At 47.2% G+C, this 17,558-nt stretch overlaps 1 protein-coding gene across 1 annotated transcript in view; it reads left to right on the top strand.

Moving 5' to 3' along the window:
• The window catches only part of LOC138748557 (voltage-dependent T-type calcium channel subunit alpha-1I-like), a 283,178-nt gene that overhangs the window by 215,648 nt on the left and 49,972 nt on the right, over positions 1-17,558 (top strand). Inside the window, 2 exon segments of the mRNA XM_069908966.1 lie at positions 7,257-7,382; positions 11,310-11,399. Coding sequence (XP_069765067.1) covers positions 7,257-7,382; positions 11,310-11,399 — 216 coding nt within the window.

Genomic DNA, 17,558 nt, shown 5'->3' with positions numbered 1-17,558 from the left:
GGAAAGATTAAAACAAGAGGACATGAGTTAAGAATTAAAGGGCAGAGGTTTAGAGGTAACATGAGGGGGAACTTCTTTACTCAGAGAGTGGTAGACGTGTGGAATGAGCTTCCGGGAGAAATAGTGGTGGCGGAGTCAATTGTATTATTTAAGAAAAGGTTGGACAGGTATATGGATGAGAAGAAGATGGAGGGTTATGGGCATTGTGCAGAGAGGTGGGACTAGAGAGGGGTGTTTGGTTCGGTGCGGACTAGAAGGGCCTAATGGCCTGTTTCCGTGCTGTAAATTGTTATGTTATGTTATGTTAAAAGGGGAGGCAGGCCTCTTCAGCCCGGTTAGGCAACCTGCATAGGAGAAGGTCACTCCGATATAAAACCTATGACTCAAGGACCTCGCTGCCACGTCCCAGCTTACTTGGCCACGGCACACAAACCATGGGTGTAAAGGGTGGGGCCGGTACTGCGCACACTGCACTCCACCTAAAAGCACCTTTGCGCAGGCCTGAGGACAGATCCACGTTCTCCCCCTCAAAAAATGCACACAAACTCAAGCTAGCATGTTGGAACATCAGAACCATACTAGACAAGGCTGACAGCCACCGACCTGAACGTCGGTCTGCCCTCATCGCACATGAACTCCTCAGACTCGTCATCGACATTGCCGCTCTCAGCGAAGTTCACCTTGCAGATGTAGGCAGCCTCCAAGAACACGGTGTGGGCTTCACACTCTATTGGTCTGGCAAGCCTCAGGCTGAACAACGCCTATTTGGTGTTGGCTTCATGGTCAAGAACTCCATTGCCTCCAAACTTGAAAACCTCCCGACGGGCCACTCTGACCGGATCATGTCCATGCGACTCCCCCTTCAAAACAAGCGTCGCATCACCCTCATCAGTATCTATGCTCCAACCCTCCAGGTGAAACCAGCAGAAAAGGACAAGTTCTACACTGATCTGCGCAACCTCATCCAACGCACCCCTTCAGCTGACAAGGTTGTCATCCTTGGCGACTTCAACGCTCGCGTCGGCAAAGACTCAGAAACCTGGCCTGGAATCCTTGGCAAGCATGGTGTCGGCAAGTGCAATGACAACGGGCGCCTCCTGTTGGAACTCTGCGCAGAACTGTGGCTTGTCATTACCAATGCCATTTTCCAGCAGAGAGACAGCCTGAAGTCTACCTAGATGCATCCCCGATCCAAACACTGGCATCTCCTGGACTACGTTCTGATGCGAGGAAGACTCAAACGAGATGTGCTCCACACCAGGGTCATGCCCAGCACGGAATGCCACACTGACCACCGGCTTGTTTGCTGCAAGCTCAATCTTCACTTCAAGCCAAAGTTCAAGAACAGTGGAGTCCCAGAAAGAGGTTCAATGTTGGAAATTTGCAGTCAGACGTAGTGAGAGGAAACTTCCAGGCAAACCTCCAAGCAAAGCTCGAGGATGCAAACTGCCTCACGGACACGTCCCCTGAAACCCTCTGGGATCAGCTGAAAACGTCCAAACTGCAATCCATTGAAGAGGTACTGGGCTTCTTCTCCAGGAAAAACAAGGACTGGTTCGACGAAAACAACCAGGAAATCCAGGAGCTGCTAGCAAAGAAGCGAGCTGCCCACCAGGCTCACCTTGCAAAGCCATCTTGGCCAGAGAAAAAACGAGCCTTCCGTCTCACATGCAGCCACCTTCAGCGCAAACTCCAGGAGATCCAAAATGAGTGGTGGACTAGCCTCGCCAAACGAACCCAGTTTAGTGCCGATATTGGCGACTTCAGGGGTTTTTATGAGACACTAAAGGTTGTGTACGGCCCCTCACCCCAAGTCCAAAGCCCTCATATGGTGAAGTCCTCCTCAGCGACAAGATCTCCATCCTCAATCGATGGTCAGAACACTTCTAATCCCTTTTCAGTGCCAACCGCTCAGTCCAAGAATCCACCCTGCTCCAGCTCCCTCAGCAACCCTTGAGGCTAGAGCTGGATGAGGTCCTTATGTGGGAAGAGACATATAAGGCAATTGAACAACTGAAAAATGGCAAAGTAGCAGGTATGGATGGAATCCCCCCCCAGAGGTCTGGAAGGCTGGCGGAAAAACTCTGCATACCAAACTGCATGAGTTTTTCATGCTCTGCTGGGACCAAGGAAAACTGCCTCAGGACCTTCGTGATGCCATCATCATCAACCTGTACAAAAACAAAGGCGAGAAATCAGACTGCTCAAACTACAGGGGAATCAAGCTGCTCTCCATTGCAGGCAAAATCTTCGCTAGGATTGTCCTTAATAGACTAATACCTAGTGTCGCAGAAAATGTCCTCCCAGAATCACAGTGCGGCTTTCGCACAAACAGAGGAACTACTGACATGGTCTTTGCCCTCAGACAGTTCCAAGAAAAGTGCAGAGAACAAAACAAAGGACTCTACATCACCTTTGTTGACCTCACCAAAGCCTTCGACACCGTGAGCAGGAAAGGACTTTGGCAAATACTAGAGCGCCTCGGATGCCCCCCAAGTTCCTCAACAAGGTTATCCAACTGCACGAAAACCAACAAGGTCGGGTCAGATACAGCAATGAGCTCTCCGAACCCTTCTCCATTGACAATGGCGTGAAGCAAGGCTGCGTCCTCGCACCAACCCTCTTTACTATCTTCTTCAGCATGATGCTGAAACAAGCCAATAAAGACCTCAACAATGAAGACGGTGTTTACATCTGGTACCGCACGGATGGCAGTCTCTTCAATCTGAGACGCCTGCAAGCTCACACCAAGACACAAGAGCAACTTGTCCGTGAACTACTCTTTGCAGACGATGCCGCTTTAATTGCCCATTCAGAGCCAGCTCTCCAGCGCATGACGTCCTGTTTTGCAGAAACTGCCAAAATGTTTGGCCTGGAAGTCAGCCTGAAGAAAACTGAGGTCCTCCATCAGCCAACTCCCCACCATGACCACCAGCCCCCCCACATCTCCATCGGGCACACTGAACTCAAAACGGTCAACCAGTTTACCTACCTCGGCTGCACCATTTCATCTGATGCAAGGATCGACAAAAAGATAGACAACAGACTCGCCAAGGCAAATAGCGCCTTTGGAAGACTACACAAAAGAGTCTGGAAAAACAACCACCTGAAGAAACACACAAAGATCAGCGTGTACAGAGCCGTTGTCATACCCACGCTCCTGTTCGCCTCTGAATCATGGGTCCTCTACTGGCATCACCTACGGCTCCTAGAACGCTTCCATCAGCACTGTCTCCGCTCCATCCTCAACATTCATTGGAATGACTTCATCACCAACATCGAAGTACTCGAGCTGGCAGAGTCCGCAAGCATCGAATCCATGCTGCTGAAGACCCAACTGCGCTGGGTGCGTCACATCTCCAGAATGGATGACCATCGCCTTCCCAAGATCGTGTTTTATGGCGAGCTCTCCACTGGCCACCGAGACAGAGGTGCACCAAAGAAGAGGTACAAGGACTGCCTAAAGAAATCTCTTGGTGCCTGCCACATTGACCACCGCCAGTGGGCTGATATCGCCTCCAACCGTGCATCTTGGCGCCTCACAGTTCGGCGGGCAGCAACCTCCTTTGAAGAAGACCGCAGAGCCCACCTCACTGACAAAAGACAAAGGAGGAAAAACCCAACACCCAACCCCAACCAACCAATTTTCCCTTGCAATCGCTTCAACCGTGCCTGCCTGTCCCGCATCAGACTTGTCAGTCACCAACGAGCCTGCAGCAGACATGGACGTACCCCTCCATAAATCTTCGTCCGCGAAGCCAAGCCATAGAAAAGAAGAAAGAAGGGACGTCACGGTTAGTGTAGCGGTTAGAGGTGGCACAGTTCATGTAGTGGTTAGGGACGGCTCGTTTTGCATAGTGGTTAGGAGGTGGTGTGGTTAAGGGTGGAATCATTAATGTAGCGGTTAGTGCATCGCTATTACAACACCAGTGACTGGGGTTCGAATCCAGTGCTGTCCGTAAGGAGTTTGTTCGTTCTCCCCGTGTCTGCGTGGACTTCCTCCGGGTGCTCCAGTTTCCTCCCACTGTTTAAAAAAATGTCCTGGTTTTATATTTTGTTTCACCCTGATCTGTTGGGGCGAATATTTCTCATTAAAAGTCTTGCTAATAGAGATTATCTGCCCATTATTACAATAATATTTTTGGAATTTTGCTGTGCAGAGTTGCTCACCACACCTCCTGCTACATTACAATGGCATTCAGACTTCAAAACCACTTTCTTGGAGGTAAATTTCAGATTTCAGATTCTTTGTCAGAGTTCATACATGACATCACATACAACCCTGAGATTCTTTTTCCTGCGGGCTCAGCAGAATGACCACTTATCAGTAGTTCAAAAAATACCATAAGGTTATCCAGTTTGAAAGGAAAAATGGTAGATTGGATTATTATTTTAATGACATGTTGTGCAGAAGGACTTGGGGGTGTTTGTGCAAAAAATTACAAAAGGTTGATTTGCAGGCCGTGGCTGGGGTCTGCATCAGGAAAATGGAATGTTGGTTTGAGTTTAGGATTGGCAAGGTTATACTGCATCTCCACAAGATCCCGATGAGACTGCATCTGGAATTCTGTGTGCAATTCTGGTCTCCTTAATTGAGGAAGGATGTACTGGTTTTGGAGGAGGTGCAGAGGAGGTTCATCAGGTTGAAGGGGTGAGTCTTTGAGGAGAGATTGAGTCATCTGGGACTGTACTCACTGGAACTTAGATGAATGAGAAGGGATCTTATAGAAACATATAAAGTTATGAAAGGCGTAGATAAGATAGAGGTAGTTAAGTTGTTCCTGTTGGTGCCCCCAGCCTCAAGATTCAGGGAAGTAGATTTAGGACAGAGATGAGGAGGAACTGCTTTTCCTCAGAGGGTCGGGTATCTGTGGAATTTGCTGCCCATTGAAGCAGTGGAGGTGACGTCAGTAAATATATTTAAGAGAAGTCTGGATAGATTTTTGAATAGTAGGGAAATTAAGGGATATGGGGAAAAGGCAGGTCGGTGGAGATGAGCCCATCATCAGATCAGCCATGATCTCATTCAGTGGTGGAGAAGGCTTGACGGGCTGAATGGCTAACTTCTGCTTCTATGTTTTTATGCAGATGTAAATGGTACAATGTGAATGATAATAAATGCATTTTCATTAGCCATATGGTGAGGTCAGTGTTCAAGCTATCTGGTAATGCTGCTTGAATCAGTTGTTTTTCACTATAATGCCCACTGTGGAATTGTTGCTGAATCCGTTCTTTACAATTTTTTATATTAGACGTTCAGCACATTAAAAGACCCTTCTGGCCCTGAGCCCATGCCACCCAAGTACACCAATTGGCGGAGGAAACCCACACAGACTCTTTAGAGACAGCGTCGGATTTGAACCCGGGTTGCTGGCGCTGGAACAGCGTTGCGCTAACCGCATGCAGCCCAACCTTGACTGAATTATCAAGATGCAGACGCCCAGATTAGGATCAGGGAAGGGATGACTTTCAAGCCCCTTCAGCTAGCTCTGCTGGGATATAGGAGCGTGGCCGAGGTCTGTCCATAATCCCAACTCCGTGTCCCCATCTACCTGGGTAACATTTCGCTTTGCTTATCTTACCTGAAAGACTATTCCAAGCTCTCTGCCCTTTCAGGAACAATATATCGCCTCATCTCCTGTCTTCGATGGGTGGCCACTTATTTTAAAACAGTGATCTTTCCGGGCATTAGTCGACTGAACTGCTTTCAGTGCTTTAACATCCTTCTTTATAAAAGAAAACACAAATCTGTCCAGATGTGGTCTCGCCAATGCTAAAGGTTTGAGTAATCCAATTATGCAGTCACAATAACTGAGGCCACAATATTTCTGTTTATTAATAATGCCTCACTGAATGTTATTCAGCACCCCACTGTTACATATTCGTGATGCCCTTTTTGAGATCTTTATGAATTTGAAAGTAATTGTTTTAATTACCGGCTCCCTCCAGCACAGAGAAGCTGCCATCAGTGACACTGATGGACTGCTCTTCAGATCAGGCAGACAGAATGGGGGAGTTGTACAATCTCTTCAGATTTGTCTCTGCACGGGCGGCAGAGAAGCAAATCGGGCACCTTCGCTCGTTTGAATAATGTCCTCTTGTCAGGTGAACATTAATAATGAGTCTCCAGAGGCTTGCCGAAGAGCTAGCCGATCATAAGGAAAGAGAAAGGGTCAGTCTCAAGGATTAGGGATGGGTCCGACAGCCCTTCCAAAATGAAGCAACACTTGTGAATCTGCAGCGGTCCACTGGAAGCTGGAAACTGGTCTACTGGGAGTCTGCTGGGGTCTACTGGAAGCTGTAAACTAATTTAGAATTCCATATTGGAGGGTCCTGTCCAGAATGAGTGGGCAGTTCCCACTCCACAGGTGGATTGCTGCCATTCCCCTCTCCCCGTCTCTTGACCACGATCACCCCCCCCCCCAACTCTTGCTGCTTCAGGCGAGGGATTGGTTGAAATGATTGAGGCCAATCAAGGCCTGGTAATCAATGCACTGACTAAATTTTCTCCCAGGGAAAGATTTAAAGATACAAATTAGCATACTGTCATGTCCATCTGCCAGTCAGTAAAACCAGAGCAGAGATCATAATCTTCACCTCAGGGACAACATGACAAAAACAATCCCATGACATAGCTTTAGTAAAAACCAAAATATTGGAGGAACTCAGCAGGTTAGACTGTCAAATAGCAAAGATAAAGATACGGAACCAATGTTTTGGACTTAAAACCAAGGTGTGATGCCTAGATGAAGGGCTAAAGCCTGAAATGTTGGTTAATAGCATGAATACACCAGAGACTGTCTGATCTCCGCAGCTAAGCAGACGCAGGCCCGGTCAATGCTTGGAGGGGAGACCAGGTTTCGGTGAGGGGCACTGCACAAAGTGGCAACTCTCTGTCTGCCTTATGGTAGTCAAAAGGTAAAGAGTTTCATTTATGTTGGAACCTTTACCTTTCATGTGTCTTTATCTTTGCTATTCTGTTTCACCTGCTGAGTTTCTCGGAGATTGTGTTCTCACTTCAGTCCTAGTGTCTGCAGACTCCCGTGGTTTACTCCATAACGTATCTTTGCCTTGTTGGCCTGTGCTCCTCCCCCTGACCCATCTGGCGCCCATCTGCTTTTTTTGCTCATGACTTGACAAAATGCTCCCGAAACGTTGGCTGAGTATCTTTGCCTCCTAATGGCGTCGCTGGTCCTGCTGAGGTTCTCCAGCACTTTTGTGTGTTAACCACTCACAGTGCCCTTTAACCCTTACAGCTCTTCAAAGGCAAGTTTTATTACTGCCAGGGCCACGACACTCGCAATGTCACCAACCGGTCAGACTGTTTACAGGCCAACTACAAGTGGATCCATCACAAGTACAACTTTGACAACCTCGGACAGGTACAGGATTCCCAACTGGTATCTCACCTAGAGCAGCCATTCTCAATGCACCCCCGCCCCCTCCCCAGGTCCACAGGGAGGGCTTGGACTGAAATCATATCTTTTTAAATGTTTTTAATGGTCGGAAGGAGAGATGTATGGAAGAAACCAAACTTGACAGCTTCACGGTGAAGGAGGTCCATAAACCTTGAACAGAGCCAAAAACAGGTTGAGAATGGCTGTACAAGAGAATGATCTTCCCAGTCATTGCATGGTCAAGATGGTATATCAGCAAGGACTGGTTACTGGACTCTAGAGGATGATGCATGGTTGACTATTGATCATAGTTCTTCAATGGGTGAGATTCAGTAGATATTAATGCTACGTTCTTTTTTCTACGTTTCACATAAACTTACTGATATGCCAACTGTTCTCTCATTGACCTGGAGACTTTGTTTGCAGCTTCTCCCTGGTTGTTCTCTGGTTTTCCTCTATCAGAGACATCCCACACCCCCCCCCACCCCCAAGCCTCCTTCCCAGATCTGATGAAGCTTCTTTGACCTGAAACTGTTGACTGTTTCTCTTCCCAATACCGTGATCGGCAGACTGTAATGGAAACTATGCAAGTATAAACTTGCTGACCCTGGAATCTTGGGCAGACCAAAGCTGGAGGGACATGAACAGAAGAAGAAGGTCATCCAGCCCATAGAGCCTCCTCTGCCGTTCAGTTAGAGCAGTGGTTCTCAATGGTTTTTATTTCCACTCACGAGCCATCTTAAGTAATCCCTTACTAACCTCAGAACACCTATTGCATCCCATGCCACAGGTGCTCTATAGTTAGTAAGGGGTTTTTCTTAAGATGATATGGGATTGGGAAATAAAAGGTTGAGAACCATTGGCTCATCTCCACCTCACTGCCTTTTCCCCATATCCCTAAATTCCCCAAACTTTGTAAAAATGTATCAAACCTTGTCTTAAATATATTTACTGAGGTCACCTCCACTGCTTCAATGGCAGCGAATTCCATAGATTCACCACCGTCTGGGAAAAGCAGTTCCTCCTCATCTCTGTTCTAAATCTACTACCCTGGATCCTGAGGCTAAGTAGGGAAATCTCCCCCATCAATGGAAACAACTTGCCTACTTCCATCTTATCTGTGCCTTTCATAATTTATGCATTTCTATAAGAATCCCTCTCATTCTTCTAAATTCCAGTGAGTGCATCCCAGATGCTTCAATCTCTCTTCATAGACCAACCCCTTCATCTCTGGAATCAACCTGGTGAACCTCCTCTCCACCGACTCCAAAGCCAGTACATCCTTCCCCAAGTAAGGAGACCAGAACTGTATGCAGTGCTCCAGATGAGGCCACACCAGTACACTGACATAACCTTCCTGCTCCTAAATTCAAGCCCTCTAGCAATGAAGGCCAACATTCCATTTGCTTTCCTGATAGTCGGCTGCACCTGTGAGCCAACCTTTGGTGATTCATGCATGTTCCCTCCCAAGTCCTTCTGTGTGGCTTTATTGCCATTTAAATAATAATCTGTTAATCCATTTTCCTTCCAAAGTGGATGACCTCACATTCACCAACATTGTTCTCCACCTTCGGGACAGTTGGCCATCAAAGGTCAGGATGCTTTTTCGGGATTAAAGTGGGCAAGGGGAGATGTATGGAAGAGGGCTCCTGTTCTTCTCCATGGCCTTCTGAGTCCCTCCTGACTCTCTTTGGAGGTCTCTCTGCGTTTATTGGTCATTGGCCGGCCATTGATATATAATCGTGGTAAATGACAGTCGAAATCAATTTTATGGTGTGATCTCTGATGTGACAAATGAACTAAATGATGGGCCAAATTCTCATTGGCACCAATTTCTTAACAGCTGTTGAAAAAATTATGATTCTGGACCTCTCTTCTCAAACAAAAGAAAAATTGCCACATACCAGCCAGAAAACAGAAGGGGGTCTTGTGTGATGAGACTTGGCTGACCTCGTTACTGGGGAGTGTTGCTGTAATAGATCAGGGAATGTGGTGATGGCAGCAAGAAAAGCATGCCTTCCAGCGGTGGTAACTGGCGTACATTTTAAATGGAGGAGATGAGGGGAGAGAGCAAGTTAATCAGTGAAGCAAAAAAAGTTTGCAGATGCCGGGGGCGTATGCTGGAGAAACTCAGCAGGTATTCAAGATTCAAGATTCATTTATTGTCATGTAACTAAACAAATGTAATACGACACAAAATTGTATTTAGTCTGCCCATAAGGCAGACAAAAAATCGCCATCAGCAGAAAATACCCGGCGCTCCTTATAGTCAGAAAAAGCGAGGCAAAAGAGAGTCCCTTCAGATGCACTGAGTGTCCAGGGGTTTGCCTCCCGTGCTCCTGCAGCCTTCGGAGCCACACAGCCTTCAGCAACCCGAACTCCCAATCCAACCTCCGCCCCCTGCTTACATCCCGGTCCCGATAGCTGGGACCCCTTTCAGCCAGTCTCGAGCCAGTCTTCAGCCTGATGCGATTCCTTTCGCCAACAGCCCGCCTGTCCCACGCATCGAGTTACCAACCGCCTGTGTGGCCTTCATCCGTGGAAGCCCTCGCTGGTCCTCAAAGGTCGACTCCTCCACTTCCCCTTCTCGACCAGGGAGCGTTTTCCCCATTTTCTGGTGCCCTGCACCAGTCCTCGGCCTCTCTGGAATCCCTCGAGGCCACTGACGAAAATAGGCACCATGAACTTGGGCCCAGACCCTGAGGTCACAAGATTTTTAAAATAAGCCATCATCGGCTCCTTTAACAGGCCGTTCAAAGCCTGAACAGAGTCGTCAGCAGTTGTACTGTGAAGTAGAACCCTGTGGAGGAATGCTGTGTCCTCGCCCTCTGCTCTCCATGGGTCTGGAACAGCGTCATATACCTAAAGAAGGCCCAAAACTTCCTAGGGATGCTGCATGACCTGCTAAGTTTCTCCAGCATGTTTGTGTATTGTAGCCTGATAGACAAGCAATCACAATGGAACTGTGGCAGGCGTCAGCACATGGAATCAGGAGACATTTCCAGAGCTCTGACAGGGACAGCACCTGTTACAGAACCAGTGATGTGTGCAGTGAAACCCCGGTAGAGAGTTGCCGGTAAGTGTTAGCTCCCCGAGCTGTCAAGTTAGCTGGATGCCATGTGATTGTATTTGCCTCATTTCTCAGTTAAAAGCGCCCTCTTTACCAAGAGTAAATGCACATGTTGTTAACGCACAAAAGAGCTAGGGAACCTCAGCAGGTCACACAGGATCCATAGATAACAAATACTTTTGGCCTGAGGCCCTCTTCAGGGTATGAGCAAAAAGCAGACAGAGGCCTGAATTAAAAGGTGGGGGGAGAAGGGAAGAAGGGGCAGGGGGAGGAGCACTGGCATTAACCGAAATACCTTGTATTTCCATCTGGGTACCCTCCAACAAGACAGCTTTAGCATCAATCTCTCCAGTTTCCATTAGCCCCCATGCCACCCATCTCTCCTTTTCCCTATCCCTCCATCTCTCTCTCTCTCTCTTTCCCTATCCCTCTGCCTCCATTCCTCCAGCTCTGCATTCACAGCCACCCCTCCCTCCCGAGCAATTCTCAGCTTTACATATCTTATCCCTACCCATGTATGGCCTGTGCATCTCCCCCCTGCCCTTCCTTCCCCCCACCACCATCCTTTTAATCAGGCACCTGCCTGCTTTTCACTCATACCTTGACGAAGGGCTGAGGCCCAAAAAGTTGGCTATATATTTTTCCCCTCCTGTGGACACTGCGGGTACTTCTGAGCTCCTTTTGTGTATTAACTACATCAGCACGCTCATGCCAAACTCATGTAGCTCAGATAATGGATCTGAATTTCCTTTCTTACTCCAAGGAGCTCTAGGTTCTGATGTTAACATTGTAAATGTATTTTCTTTTCATTGGGATAACAACGTCTCTGTCTCCCACCACAGGCTCTGATGTCTCTCTTTGTCCTTGCTTCGAAGGATGGCTGGGTCAACATCATGTACCATGGTTTAGATGCCGTGTCTATTGACCAGCAGGTAAAGTGAGAAAACATAGAATTATAGAGCAGTACAGGCCTTTGGCCCACGATGTTGTGCCCACACATATATTCCTAGCGAAAAAAAAATACTAAACCCTTCCTACCTTATAACCCTCCTTCATCCATGTGCCCCTAAAAGCCCCCAATATTCCAGCCTCCATCCCAGGCAAGGCATTCCAGGCACCCACAAATCTCTGTGTAAAAAACTTACCCCTGATGTCTCCCCTAAACGTCTCTCCCTTCACTTTGAACAGATGCCCCTGGTGTGGGCTACTCCCGCCTGGGAAAAAGATGCTGGGTATCCATCTTATCCAAGAATCTATGGACCTCTATGAAGTCCAGTCTCATCTTCCCTCCAGAGAGAAAAGCCCCAGCTCTGCAAACCTTGCCTCATATGACATTTTCCAATCCAGGCAACGTCCTGGTAAATCTCCTCTGCACCCTCTCCATAGCTTCCATATCCTTCCTATTATGAGGTGACCAGTATTCAGCAGTGGAGGGAACTTCCCCTGGATGTTTTCTTTTATTCCATTGGTTAAAGACCATGCATGGGCAACACGATGACACAGTTAGTCCAAACTACTGCCTCCAAAAACTTCCTGGCGCAGCTGCATGCAGTCGGCACGTTGTCCTTGGACTAAGCAGGCATCCCACAAGTACTTTCATTTCATCCACATCCCAAAGACTCAGGGCAGTAGGTTCATTGCAGTTATAAATGACCCCAGGTGAGCAGGTGAGTGGCAGAATCTGAAGGGATGGTGGGTGGATTAACTGGGATGAGTGAAGGTTGAATGTAAATGGGCACTGGATGGTTGGAATGGACCTGCCGGGGTGGAGTGCAATGGATAAACTCAGCAGATTGCGCTTTCAAACTGAGACCACCTGCAAATTGGATTTTTTGCACATCACCCAGAGCCTTGTGCTTTCAGCAAATGCTGTGTAACCTGCTGAGTTTCCCAGCACTTTTTTGTGCATTGAACCAAAACTCTCTTGTACTTGTGTGCCGATTTTAATTTTATTTTCAGCAAGCAGTTCTTCACAGATGACATCAATCCACGTGACAGAAAATCCCAATGCAGTCAGTTTTCGGGGAGCACAACCCTCCTCCTTCATAATGTGGGGGTCTCCAGTATCTGCTTTGGGCTTTTAACAGCTGCCCCAATTAAATGTAGCCCGACATCTCTCAATGCACCTAAATCCTCGACAGTTATTAAAGAAAAGCTGCTGTAGTAAAACTGCTAAGCGCAGCTTATAATTAATATATGTTCAAACAAAATATTTAACCATCTTCTCAACTGGTTCTTTCAGTATCCCGAACAGCTTCCGTCACTTCCTGATGGAGATGAGATAATTTCCATATTGTAGTGACATTGCAGGTCATTAGAATAAAAGGATTCTCAGAACAGATGGATAACACAGAAGGTTATAAAACTAAGTAAGTTGTGAAATAGATCTTGCAAATGGGCTGGAAGGTTCAACTTGGGTTCTGCCTGATTTGAACAAGTTGGTCTCTAGCCAAGGCCTCCACACAGCCATCATTTTAGGGGACTACAATCAGGCCAACCTGAAGAAGTATTTAACAAACTACCATCAGCACGTCACATGTGAGACCAGAAGAGCCAATGCACTCGACCACCAATGAAGAACATCTACTAAGCCACAACACGACAACACTTCGCAGGTCTGATCGCCTGGCTGTACTTCTCCTCCTGGCATACTAGCAGGGACTGAGGACCGCAACACCAGTGGTGAAGACGGTGAAGATGTGGTCGAGGGAGGTGGAGGAGCGTCTACAGGACGGCTTTGAATCAGTGGACTGGACCATATTCAAGAAGACATCCATAGACTTCAATGAATAGGCACAGGGGTCAACAACTTTATCAAGACCTGTGTGGATGAGCATGTGCCCATGTGCACATACTGGGTGTTCCCCAACCAGAAGCCTTGGATATATCGGAGGATTTGCAACCTGCTGAGGGCGAGAACAAGGGAACTTAAGGCCAGGGATCTAGATCTCTACAGGAAGTCCAGGTATGACCAGTGGAAGGCCATCTTTGAGGCAAAGCGGCAATTGTGGAGGAAGCTAGAGACAAAGCCCATGGCTGTGATGCTTCATTACCCAATGAGCCGAACACCTTCTATGCCCACTTTGAGATGGAGTACCAAGCAGTGCCTACTAGCATCCCTGCAAGGACCCTGTAATACTGTCTCTGAGGGTGATGACAGAACATCATTCAAGGCATCAGGCCCTGTCGGCGTACCTGGCAGGGAACTGAAAATCTACACCTACCAACTAGCCGGAATGTTCACGGACATTTTCAACCTCTCACTGCTGAAGTCAGAGGTTCCCACCAGCTTCAAAAGGGCATCAATCATCCCGGAACCCAAGAAGAGCTGTGTGAGCTGCCTCAATGACTATCGCCCAGTAGCACTAACTTCTACTGTGATGAAATGCTTTTGAGAGGCTGGTCATGGCCAGAATGAACACGGACCTAAGCAAAGACCCACTGTAATTCACCTATCATCACAATCGCTCCATAGCAGATGCAGTATCGCTGTCTCTCCATTCAGCACTGGGTCACCTCGAAAACAGCAATTCATACATACGGCTGTTCTTCATCGACTACAGCTCAGCCTTCAACATTATTATTCCCTCAGTGCTGGTCAAGAAGCTACAAACTCTAGGCCTCTGTACCCCCTCTGCAGCTGGATTCTTGATTTTCTCATTGGAAGACCTCAGTCAGTACAAATTGGAAACAATGCCTCCTCCGCACTGATCATCTACACAGGTGCATGCTTAGCCCACTGCTCTATTCACTACATATCCATGACTGGGTGGCCAGGCACAATTCCAATGCTATCTACAAATTTGCCAATGACACCACAGTTGTCGGCAGAATCACAAACGACAATGAGAAAGCGGACAGGAGGGAGATAGATCAGCTCGTTGAGCAGTGTCACTCCAACAACCTTGTGCTCAATGGTAGAAAAACCAGGGAGATAATTATGGATTATCCAGAAGGAAGTCAGGAGTACATGACCCAGTCCTCATCGAGGGCTCAGTAGTGGAGAGGATCAAAAATGTCAAATTCCTGGGTGTCAACATCTCCAAGGATCTGTGCTGGAGCCTCCACGTTGATGCAATCACAAAGAAGGCTCGCCAGTGAGGTGTTTGAGGAGATTCAGTACATCACCGAAGACTCTCTTAAACTTCTGCAGGTGTACTGTGGAGAGCATTCTAGTTGGTTGCATCACAGCCTGATAGGAAGGTGCCAACTCTCAAGACAAGAATAAACTCCGGAGGTTTGTTAACTCGGCCTGTGATGTCACAGACACCAGACTTCACTCCATCGAGGGCATCTACGTGAGGTGGGGTCTTAAGAAAGCAGCCTCCACCACCCAGGCCATGCCCTTTTCACCGCTGCTACCATTGGGAAAAGGTACAGGAGCCTAAAGACAAACGCTCAGGGGCACAAGGACAGGCTTTTCTCCACTGCTGTCAGATTCCTGAATGATCAATGAACCAAAGACACTGCTTTAGATTTCATCCCACCATTTTTTTTTTCAATAGTAACCTTGTAAAGTGGTTATAATATGAATATTTTAACTATGATGCTGTCACACAACACCAAAGGTCATGACTTGATTCTAATGCTTACTCCATCCACACATGCACATAATCCTTGAAGGCTGTTTTAGGTCTGCTTTTCATCCTGAAACTCTCCAATTCCCTGTTGTGTCCCATTGTCCCTCGTATCCCTACTTCTTTCTCCATTGACTCTGCTTCCTTCTGCACAGTATCTGGTGGTATCCATCTTGTGTCTACTCAAAAAGGTTCAACAGTTCCTTTTATTGTATTGCAGTAATGCATTAGACAAGAGTCGCCTTGAGTATTGCCCAGAGCCCCATCTTCGTCGAAGTTCGAGACTTTGTCCTCTCTCCATCTCTCTTTGTCAGCTGTTCTGCTCTCTGGAACAAGAATTTAACAGACTACCCGGTGCGATGCATCGATTCATCTAGCTTGGAAACTGATCCTACGGCCGACAGAGTCTGTGAAGAACATCAACACGGATTTCATTTTATTCTCCACATCTCCATCTGCGTCCGTCCCTCGCTGCTCACTTACCCTGACCAATTAACTTGCCGCGGTTTGGGAATGTTGGAGGCAACAAGCCCGAAGAAACCTCCCACTTGCTAGAGGTCAAATTTGTTTTTCCTCCTGGGCGTGAGCAAGCAGGTTGTGGGATTTCTACGCTTGAGGAGTGTGGTGGAGGGGGGATTGAATGGGGGTGACCTCTCAGATAGTTTTATCATTCTGAGGCAAGTGCATGGACCAATCACGGAAGAGATGAGAATAGCCACCATAATGTTATAGCAACACCTACGATCTGGGCTCGAATCCACCAAGGAGCATGTACATTCTCCCCGTGACCTGCGTGGATTTCATATAACAGTTTACAGCACAGAAATAGGCCATATCAGCCCTTCGAGTCTGCGTCAGTTCACTTGGACAACTCCACTAGTTCCCCACTCCATTCTCTCCCCATATCCCTCCAACCCCCTCATATCCATGTACACATCCAACCTTCTCTTAAATGACAGAAAGGACCCTGCCGCAACTATCTCCTCTGGAAGATTATTCCATTCTGCCACCACTCTCTGAGTGAAGAAGCATCTTCTAACATTTCTCCTAATGTTTTGCCCCCTTACCCTTAACTTATGCCCTCTTGTTCCAACCTCCCCTGCCCTCAGGGGTAAGAGTCTACTCATGTCTAGTCTATCTATTCCCTTCATAATTTTAAATACCACTATCAAATCCTCCCCCTCGGCTGTTTATGTTCCAATGAATAAAGTCCCAATTTCCTTAATCTTTCTCTGTATTCTAGTTGTAAGTCAGGCAACATTTTTGTAAATTTTCTCTGCACCTTCTCCACCTTATCTATATCCTTCCATAATTTGGAGACCAGAACTGAACACAATATTCCAAACCTGGCCTCACCAATGCCTTCAACAGTCGCAGCATCACTTCCCAGCTCCTATACTCTATGCTATGATTTATGAAGGCCAGTATACCATATGCCTTCTTAACCACCCTGTCTTCATGGGAATCCACCTTCAAGGAATTCTGTACCATAACTCCAAGATCCCTCTGTTCCTCTGCATTCCTCAATGCCCTCCCCTTAACTGCATATGTCCTATTTTTTTTCCAAACTGCAGCTCCTCGCACTTGTCTACATTAAATTCCATCTGCCATCTTTCAGCCCACTTTTCCAAACAAAGCAAATTCATCTGTAATCCAAGAAAGCCTTCCTCACTATCCACCACTCCCCCTATTTTTGTATCAACTGCATATTTGCTTACCCAGTTAACCACCCCCTCACCCCCTTTTCCCACATTCTATAGACATGCAAGTTAGTTGGTTATTGGTTAATTTGGCAACACCAGCTCGGGGTCTGGAGGGCCCTGTTACTGTACTGTACCTCTCAGTTAAATCCAAACGAAGGGTGCTTCTGTGAATGAGATCCAAGAGATCATTGATATAAAACCCGAAGGAGAATTCAACAGAGATTTCATTCCCCACTAGAGGAAGAAATGTTCGTTTTATATAGTTATTTTTAATATCTGAACATCGCTGGCAAGGCTCACCCCAACTGCCTAGAGGTGAGTGGCAGGGTAGAACTGGGATTGGCTTGTTCAACGATAGAAAAATTGAGATGCTAGAAGAAATGGTTGGGGGAGGACACTAGCGGGCAGCAGAGGGGCTGACTGAACCCTTTCTGTGCTGTACTGTCAGTGTAAAAACTCAGCCAATCTCGCAGGGTCCAACAGAGTCAGAGGTAAAGATATATTACTGACATTCCATGCCTGAGCCCTTTGAGGTGTGAGCAAAAAGTAGGCAGGCACCTCAATAAAGACTGAAGGAAAAAGGGTGGGGGGGAAGTATAGAAGGGGGAGACCAACAGACAATATTGGATGTGATAAGAGGGGAGGTGAGAATTGATTTTGGCTTCGTGAAAGGAGACAGAGGGAAAAGGGAGAGAGAGAGAGAGAGAGAGAGAGAGAGAGAGAGAGAGAGAGAGAGAGAGAGAGAGATAGAGATAGAATGAGGAAAGAGACAGGTTGATGAAGGTGGGGCGGGATGGCTTTGATAGAAACC

This window comes from Narcine bancroftii, chromosome 13, assembly GCF_036971445.1.
Source record: "Narcine bancroftii isolate sNarBan1 chromosome 13, sNarBan1.hap1, whole genome shotgun sequence".
Classification (NCBI taxonomy): Eukaryota; Metazoa; Chordata; class Chondrichthyes; order Torpediniformes; family Narcinidae; genus Narcine; species Narcine bancroftii.
Note: the sequence above shows the minus strand (reverse complement) of the source record. Positions and strands in the feature narration are given on the sequence as shown.